This window comes from Solea senegalensis, linkage group LG1 (genome assembly GCF_019176455.1).
Source record: "Solea senegalensis isolate Sse05_10M linkage group LG1, IFAPA_SoseM_1, whole genome shotgun sequence".
Lineage (NCBI taxonomy): Eukaryota > Metazoa > Chordata > Actinopteri > Pleuronectiformes > Soleidae > Solea > Solea senegalensis.
Genome location: NC_058021.1, coordinates 25243189 through 25253092, shown reverse-complemented (window position 1 = coordinate 25253092; position 9904 = coordinate 25243189). Strand labels below are relative to the sequence as shown.

The window sequence follows — 9904 nt, the reverse complement described above, 5'->3', positions numbered from 1 at the left end:
TGCTCTGGGTGTGTTACTGTAACCTTTTTGAAGGGTTAAATAAAAAGTCATATCACATATTTGCTGTCACAAACTCCTGCAGCAGAAGGCAGTACGTCTCTGTCAGTGATGTTGAGCGGAGTCAACTAATGCAAAGTAAAAGTGAGGCTTCTGCAAAAAACTTTCAAATAATCTCTCTTCGTGCCATGTGGATCCAACATGGAAGGCTTTGAGCCAACCGCATCACGGATGTGTTCCTGTCAGAGGGCACGCACGTACACACACGCGTCCTACGTCATTACGCATTTCCTGTTCTCTACGGGGTCCTCTCTGCTGCTCACCGTCGTGCAGTGAAGTGGATGTTTTGGTGAAAAATACGGTGTCGAAAAGGGACGTAAACGCGTTTAAAACATGACATTTCGACCGAGCGGGACTTAAAGCGGCGTAGCTGGGGAGAGTGGGGCGCATTCGGCGAAGGTTTCGGCTTAATTTTGCCCAGTATTCCTCCGCATGTCTGCTTTCTTCGTAGATGGTTTCCAGCGAGCGGTGTCTGGCGGAGGACGACGAGTTATCGACGAATAACATGAAGGAGATGATCGGCGGTTGCTGCGTGTGTTCAGACGAGCGAGGCTGGGCGGAAAATCCGCTGGTTTACTGCGACGGACACGGCTGCAACGTTGCTGTGCACCAAGGTAAGCTGCGCTGCTGCTGTTAGCTGGGCTAGCTGTTAGCAGTTAGCTCACGGACTAGTTAGCGTTGTCTTGTTGCAAGGTTATGGAGCGCTCCGTGTGGATCCTCCTCCTCCTGCCTGACCTCTCCAACACCAGGCTGAGGCCAGGCTCAAACCAGGCAGCACGACAGTCCACTGTTCTGGGTTTGACTGCTAATCCGTTGTGGAGATAGCTTGTATCTTATTATTGGACACAATTCCAGTTTCTAGTTGTGGGGATTATCTTACATTGCTAACACAAGCTTCCCTGCGGGGCACGGTGTAGTATTAGTGAGCTATAAAACAGCTCAGTAACTCTTAAATACTAGCCCGTATTGTTGTATGGATGGAAGGGGAACTTATTTAGATACGTTTCTACGCTTGAAGTCTACACTGTTGAGCAGTTGAAGGTGCAAAGCAGTGGTTTTCGGATGGCTACACGTTAGCTTCAGTGCTTCCCCACGATGACACGGGTGATGACGTCTCCCAGTGTTTACAAATTAAACAGCCGGCGGTGGGTCCGTTTGGCAAACACTGCAAGAGAATGAAAACTATTTGAAAAATCAGCAGCTATGAACCCGCGCAGATGCATGTCAGCGTGCCGACACGTGGAGAACATTGTCTTTGATTTGAAGGGTTTGTTATTGTTTTGACAGTTACACAGGACAAGAGTAAGTCTATATAAAAGGAAACTAGTAAGCAGTGAAATTGTTAGATTATGATGCATTTCCCAAAATCCATTTTGGCCTTAAACAAGAGGGGTGGGAATCACATGGCGCCTCAGATATCGTGTAATACAAGGTTCACAATACCAATAATATCACGATACAACAATTATGGTCATAATCAATATATTGCAAGACAATCATAGCGATACATCACCACATCTGTCTAAGTGAAGAAAACAAAACATCTGTGAAAAATGTGCAGGATTTTGCTATTTATTCATAGAGAACCAAGTTCATAGAGAACCAAGTGCATAAAGTCCTTGCATTGAACACCACTTTATGTAGCTTTCACTGCCATTATCCCGGAGAACACTCCATCTTCCATGGCCAGGTAACATCCACCCAAGTTTCCCTCATTTATTTGAGCAGCACCAGTCTTGAGGTAGTGACATCCGGCAAGTGAAACTGGCAGGGACTGTTTACTTTAGAGCTCCTTAATTTAGTTATTCAAATATTGGCATTTGTCCTCTCGTATCGTTTATAGTACTGCGCGAGGAAGGACGGCGATATATCACCAAATCGATATCGTGACCTAATTGCTTCTCTTCTTGTTGTCAAAACAAATTGTAGTTGGCAATACACATATTGTGGTTATGTGAAACACAAATGTACCAAATGTTATAGTGTGTTATATTTTACACACAACGTCAGTGTTATATTCTCTTAACCTGTCAAGTTTGACAGTTAGAAAATACGGTCAGGTTTTTGAGATTGTGAGTCAGGTGAGGTATTGAATGATTTCTATAACACTCTAGTCACTGAGTGCATGTGGTCTATGTTTTATTAGGTTTTCATGCTGTTCTTGCATTCATTGTATTAGGGTAACATACAGTATACAGTATAATCAATTACTTTATTGGGACATACAATACAATACAGGAAACATGGAGTTTTAAAATTACATTTTTTTTCTGTCAAGTATTTAGTGTGACCTACCCTTACACTTGAACAATAGCAAAACCCTTGCTTTCTTGAACCTGGAACTCTAATTCATGTTAGTGGTAAAACCTGTGTTTGTCTTACTATTTCATGTGTAGGGAAAGAACTGCAGTGAAAAAGGTTTATTCAAGACCTGCTTGAGCATTACACTCACATGTTGTATGAGTTAAACTCATTGACAGCTTGCTAATGTACAAGGCCAACTTTCAGTCACATCATTTCAATCCAAATGCCAAAGATCACAGTATTTTACATACATAAAAACAACAACGCTGGTGGTGCCCCTGAGGCTCTTGCATGGCACTGTAGACACCGGAGGTAGAATTTAAATAGGGTGCAAGCTTTATTATAATATGTAAGAACACACTGTATTAATTCAGTATGTAAAACAGTGTTCTGACATTTAATATTCTACCCTTTCCACATGATGAATGTGAATCAACAGATGTTAATCGTATGATGCATTTTTAAATCAACACTGGCATTTTTATGTTAATATATGTCCAAATGTCCTACTACACATTAATACTGGAGACAGTGTACTGTTCAACTTGTATTACTGTATTACAATACACACAAGCAACCCTCACTGTTGACTGATTTAAATGGTCTGTACTTTCACTGCCATTGTTACATTAACTCTGGTGTTTATCATTGGTATTTTACAGTAGAGTGTTCTTCCTTGACAATGTAAATATTCAGAGCGTGCTTCTAAAGTAGCATATGCACCTGAGGGTTAATTTAGATTTTAACACATACCCGGGGATAATGACTGCATGCTGTAGTGTAGAGGATGCGATACATTTGCAGTACGCACAATGTGTTTCATGTTTAATGATGAATGAAAGCCTGTTTCCTGTCTCTTGGATCTCTTCTCTTGGTCTTAGGAAAGCCTAAAATAACAAAGTGTTCCCAGACTGTATGTGGCATTGATTAACTCAACAGTGAATATAAATATGTTGCATTGAAATGAGTTGATGAACCAGGTATAATTTGTTAAGCAGGTATGCAGTGTGCATAGAATAACCCAGTTAACCGTGTGTGTCCTGGACGTCTGGCTACAAGTTTCTTAATTTGAACTCTCTCACCTCTGAGCATTGTTCTCAAATCTGGATTAGAGCTGCGTGTTTCATTGGATTACTGAGAGGGCTTGAGAGGTAATCTTTAAATGTGAAGAGGTAGACTGTTTGCAGCACTGGCAACTTTATCTCACGGTGAAAACAATTATGTGTGTTTTTTGGGGGTTTGCAATGCTGACTACGCACCATTTTGAGAGGTAAAACATCATAAATAAATCTAGTCCAGTTGCTACTGATTCATTGACTTTTGGAGAACTACGACCGGGGACGAATGAGTATCTACACATATAAAACATATTCTTTGCTCACACATTGTGAACATATTAAGAGATGCCTTCACATTCACAGAGCACCGAGGGGAAAAAAAATCACCTCCAACAGTCGCCTCAGAAATACAGCTGTTGCTGCAGCTGAGAACCCCTCCTTGACCTTTTTATAGAAATATGCAGGGGAGGATAAATTATGATTGTGGACTCTTTTCAGCGCAGCTTCAGAAGTAACCAGTTCAAAAAGCATACGCTCATTTTCGATGCCTATATGTGTTAATATTAAAAATTCATCACCACAGACTCTGACGTTGTCCCAGAGGCTTAAATATTTTGTAGCACAGGCAAACCATGTGAGCTGTCTGCTGAGAGTTATAAAAACAACAGCAGTGTTTTCACCAGTCAGTCAGATCAAAGCACTGCTCCAGCCACAAATCTAGATAGTGTGTGATAATTAAAGACATGCTACAGTTTGGGTTTGTTTCTTGTGTATCTTTTATTTTCCAGCATGTTTTCATTACCAATGTATAATTGCATTTTGTGGTGTAGGTTTCTGTTGTGGTTTTTGTGACTTGCTCTGTTTTTTTTATATATATATTTTTTTACCCTATTTAATTTTTGTTTGTTCTCATCTGTCTCTGCAGCGTGCTATGGCATTGTGCAGGTGCCCACTGGACCCTGGTTCTGTAGAAAGTGTGAGTCTCAGGAGAGAGCAGCTCGTGTTGTAAGTCGCACCATCTTTCTACATATTCATCATGTATGAGTCTTCACAAAATTTCAAAATAAAACTATTTGAAAAATCAGCAGCTATGAACCCGCGCAGATGCATGTCAGCGTGCCGACACGTGGAGAACATTGTCTTTGATTTGAAGGGTTTGTTATTGTTTTGACAGTTACACAGGACAAGAGTAAGTCTATATAAAAGGAAACTAGTAAGCAGTGAAATTGGCGCCTCAGATATCATGTAATACAAGGTTCACAATACCAATAATATCACGATACAACAATTATGGTCATAATCAATATATTGCAAGACAATCATAGCGATACATCACCACATCTGTCTAAGTGAAGAAAACAAAACATCTGTGAAAAATGGACCCTGGTTCTGTAGAAAGTGTGAGTCTCAGGAGAGAGCAGCTCGTGTTGTAAGTCGCACCATCTTTCTACATATTCATCATGTATGAGTCTTCACAAAATTTCAAAATAAAAGCTTTTTTAGATGTATGATTTGGTACACAGTTGAAGTTCTATTTTTTTCAAAAGTGGGTTCAAGTTGGGATTTGGGGCTGAGTGAGTAGCGGCCCTTTTTTCATGTTGGGGTTGTTTTTTGTTCATCTTATGGTTTGATAAGCATTTATTGATATTCATATATTGATTTTATGGCGGTAGTATTGTTAAAGAAATTTAAATCAGTGAGTGCTTCTGCTCCTTTTTCCAAGATAACTTTCACTTTCGATATCTGGCAGTTATTCAACCATTTAGGAATATGGTACTGAGAAGCTGGCGTCACAGACATGTGACGTGCTGATGAATCTTGACAGGTTTATTGGTGTAAAGCTCTATTTCTCTGCTTTCCGGTATCCATCCATCCATCCATCCATCTTCTACCGCTTTATCTTCCACATGAATCTCAGCTGACATAGGCTCAAAGGCAGGGTACCCCCTGGACAGGTCACCAGTTGCAGTAATGAGAAGTACGCATGCCAAATCCTGTCGCCAACAACAGAATTGGTAGAAGGGTTAATCCACTGTTTACTCCAGTTACATTCTCTCTACCGGTCACTCCTTTGCCCTGTGTGATTCAAAGATAAAATACAATGGGATGCTGCAGCGACCAAACTCATATTTTTGCATTGCGCCATTCACGTCATTTGTGCCACAAGATCATTTCTGATCGCGTTTATCACAAAAATAGCATTAGACTGACTTTCTCACTGATTTACTTCAAGCCTTCTCTTTTTAAACACTCTTTGTCGATAAAACTTCTAGTGTTGTCGAGCTGTGGGTGTGAACTTGCAGAGATGTTACTTTTTCCTTTATTGTGAACAAACTGATCATTTTTATGATGAATATTACATTCAGGTCATTAAAAAAAGCTAAAACATGAAACTATATCACATGTTGTAGCGACCTCATAAAAACTTTACTCTATTGCCTTTTAAAAACAACTGAGAAAATAGTTTGTCATGCGTCTGTGCTGTCTGCTGAGACCTTAACCAACATAAAATGAGTGCTTTATTTCATAATGAACAAAGAAAAACCCTTGGAATAGCTGGCATACTCAACAGTCAATGCAGGAATTGCTGGCTTTCATATTTCCCTTAATTTCTGAATCATGTCGCTCATGGTTGAACTGAATTGGTCTAAAGAGCTTTCATAATTTACTTGAGTTATTTGTAGAACTCGGTTAAAAAAGCCACTAGCTGGTATGGCTGGAATGACGGCCTTGAGAACCTTCTGAGGAGATTTTGTCATGAGCAAAATTTATTGAAGTTGTAATTGCAAAGTTGGGCATTTTAAACATTTTTGCTGTCTTTTGAAGTGAAAAGTAAATACGACAGTCACAAGAAAAGCTGAGCTTTAAATGTTTCATGCATAGTAACGTATTTTACAAATGATCTTTAAAAAATTAGACCAGAATTGTAGCATGTGACAGAAAAACATAACTCGTAGCAGTGCAGTAACATTTGATGACCTGTTTGGTTAAGATTTATGCTTGGTGTATTTGTGTGTCAAGTATTTCTTTTCACCTCAAAAATCTATAACACATGGATTTTGCCCCAGGGTACCCAAACTTTTTGCATGCAGCTGTATGTAGAGGTTGGATCAAATGAATGTGGTATGATGCGCCTACATGCTGTATGAATCATGTGCACACAGAGCAAAGTTTAGCATTATAACCAGGTTTTCCTTGACCTCTTAACCCATTTACAAAGCCCCGCAGCATCGAATTTATGGCAGAAATCTGACGATAACCAGATCACTTAAGTGCATGTACAAGCTTTGCCAGACTGTGCGCCGGGAAGAGTAAGTGTGGAAAACCTGTACATCAAAGCTGATGCATGAAGTGCCATGTTTCATTCTCGGTGAAGGATTATGCATATGTGTTTGTCCAGCTTTGCAGGCTGGTAATTACATTATGCTGTACGTGTGTGTCCACAAATAACATTGTGCACAATGTTAGCTGCCAACAATAACCAGAGGTTTCATTGTCCATCATTTTGATGGACAGGGTCGTATCAATGGCATCTCAAGCTGTCATTTTGATTTGAATGTTCAGACGATAACAAGTATTTTATTTGCATGTCATTTTGTTTACTAGCTTGATTACAATAATGTTTATTATACAGGACATATTCATGAAGATTGTAAGGGCATGGTGTGAAAAGACGGCGCAGATAAAAGGTTTTGCCTGCAGCAACACTAAACACGGAGGGAACTAAAATAACTGAATTTACTGATTAATACACACAGTGCGATTTTGCAAAAATCACACAATTACACATCTACAAGACATTAAATCAAACCCGGTTGAATTGTTGTGGCTGAGCCCGTAGTCCTGTCTGTACTCAAAAACCCTCCTTGTGGTCAGCGTGCACTTAAGCCATGGGCTTGATTGAGCGTAATCAAACACAACAAAGGAGATTGCTGCCGTGCCAAGTGTCATTAGGTTTGGCGTCTTTGATTCTCACACACGACTTCTCCTGTCTGGTTTACTTTTGCTAAGAGGCCTGAGCCCGTCATCTGTTGCCGCACTGGAGACAGGAATTCTCCGCACCGCCACAGAATAAGAGCACAGTACAATAAAAGTCATCCGCATTTGGTTATTTACAAGATTATGCTTAGCAGTGTTGTATATTGCTTTTAGCAAAAGTCAGGCAGCCCACTGATTTAAAAAAAAATAAAAATAAAAAATGATGTCAGCAAAAGGAAATATTTACTTCCTGAATATATCTTGTAGAATCAGTGAGTTAGAGAATGACAAGCTTCATAAATATAAAAGAATATTTGTTTCAAGCAGAAATGCTCGTCGTCAGTTGATTATATGTAGTCCCATTCATTTGGAAACACTTGTTTTATAATGGGTCAGAGAGTGTGTGTGTGTGGAGCCTTTCTCTGTCCTTTATCTCCTCTTCTCTCTTCCATCTCCACTGCATGTGATAACACACACACACCTGCACACACAGTAGATTGGACGTTACTACTTAAACCGACCTTAACATGAAAACCAGGCTGAAATATCAGCATTTGAAAACACCCTGCCACTCGCCATTAACCTGATAACTTGGGCCTGAACACACTGCTGTTGTGAGGGACCTCACTTTGACCTGTCTGAGCTCCACAACACCAACCTTAAAAGTGAATAAAAAATGTAAATCGACAATGACTCCATACATCCTGTAGCACTCTGAGCTAGACTGAGAGCAGGGCTACTTTTTAATATTCTCGTGAATAGTCACATTAACTGTGCATGTGCAGATTACGCCTGAAATAAAAACCCATTGTGGGACTGAGAGCAGCAGCAATCGACTCCTTGGGACTTGCACTGATATACATTCTTGAAGTAAGAAACAGCCGAGTCGGGGTATCTCGAGCTCACTTACTCACACTCTTTAACTAAACTGACAGATTTGTCGTACGTTAGTGTCCACCTCACCCCGAGTAGATGAGGTGACCTGCTGTTTCTGACCTGATGTTTCTTCTTCATCCACAGAGATGTGAGCTGTGTCCGCACAAAGATGGAGCGCTGAAGAGAACAGACAACGGAGGTAGCATCCTTCTCGCTATGCACCCACACGCACACGCATCACACACACACACACACACACACACACACACACACACACACACACACACACACACACACACACACACACACACACACACACACACACTGTGGTGGTGAGCTTCTTGTGTATTTTGTCATTAATTGCATGTCACCGGCAAGTTTAAGGGGTGTGAGCGTGCTGGGAGAGTTATGTTGCTGTTTGTTGTCTGAGCTGCTTCTCTGTACCGTCCTTGCCAGTGCGTGTTTTATGAGAGTGTGTGAGTGTGTGTATGTTTATGAGGGGGCGGGCCAGGATGGGTATAGTGCATGGCCTGTGAGGAGTCTCTGCTCTGGGTTCATTGGGAGGTCAGCTTGGTGGAGACTGTAAATATTCTGTGTGTGTGTGTGTGCGCCGGTCAAAGAGAGAGAGGCACAGCTGTGGGATTGTGTCCAGGCCTGCAGGGAGGCATCAGGACAACACTAACACACACCGTTTTACTACTTTCTCTTTTATTTTACCCTTCCCATGACCCCGCTCTCCTCTTTTTTTTTTTTTCCTCCCACATTTCTCTCGCCATCTCTTTCCCCATACCGTCTATTTCCCTGCTCTTGTCATTTCCTTGCCACTTGTTGATCTGTGTGCTCATGGCTGTTGTTTCAGGTGGGAGAGCGAAGGGATTAGTCTGAAATGGGCATTTGATCCGTTATCTTAACATTAAGCAGGCACAGGAGAAAGACAAGAGGAAGAAATTAAGTTCACATCTGCTTGTCCTTGCCTCTGCTACAGTCCTCATAAGATATGGATACCTATTTATTGGCTCTATCCATACAGAACCATTGTAAACATTATACCGTAGGGTTTTAATAGTTTTCACTCCGAAAGATGTCATATTATTGTCACATACGTGCATGTGACCTCAATATGAATTTTATTCAGTTATTGTAAGGTGCATATGGTTCAATCACAGTAAGAATATTAACACAAGTTTGTCTTTTTTATCATTTGTCTTTAAGCCATTATCAAAAAGTGCTCATTTTCCCTTTTATTTAAAACCATAAAACATTTCAAATTTGCAACATTTAAACTCTATGTCCCACCATGTCAGGTTCAAATCTAGTCTTTGAAAAAAAGGGACATTCATAAAGCGATGTTCCGTGGGTTAAGAGTGTGAATGCTTACTTTGAGGAGTAAGGCCATGCCACTTTTATAGTCCTGTTTTATAGGCCTCTTCCAGATTCTTGGAGGGACTTCAAAACAACAACATGCCCCCATTTCACACCCGCCTCCCCTCCATCCCGCCCTCTGCCCTCCTCCCCCCGTCCTGCTCACCAGGTCAAAGGCAGGTCAGGGGTTCAACTGTAAGTTTAAGCCTGTTTTCGTTGCTGCTATGGGGAAAAACAGACACCTCCAGCATGGCAGGGGACTCCCACTT

General features: G+C 40.9%; 1 protein-coding gene across 5 annotated transcripts in view; it reads left to right on the top strand.

The window, feature by feature from the left end:
- The first annotated feature begins 270 nt into the window (after positions 1 to 270).
- Positions 271 to 9904, top strand: part of mllt10 (MLLT10 histone lysine methyltransferase DOT1L cofactor) — a 42648-nt gene continuing 33014 nt past the window's right edge. For 3 of the 5 annotated variants that reach the window (XM_044040221.1, XM_044040211.1, XM_044040190.1), the window contains exons 1-3: positions 271 to 671; positions 4345 to 4424; positions 8418 to 8472. In XM_044040221.1, the coding sequence (XP_043896156.1) occupies positions 509 to 671; positions 4345 to 4424; positions 8418 to 8472 (298 nt within the window). In that variant the 5' untranslated portion in view covers positions 271 to 508. Of the gene's footprint in view, positions 672 to 4344; positions 4425 to 4805; positions 4849 to 8417; positions 8473 to 9904 lie in introns of all 5 variants that reach the window. The other 2 variants (XM_044040231.1, XM_044040200.1) reach the window with 1 other exon arrangement.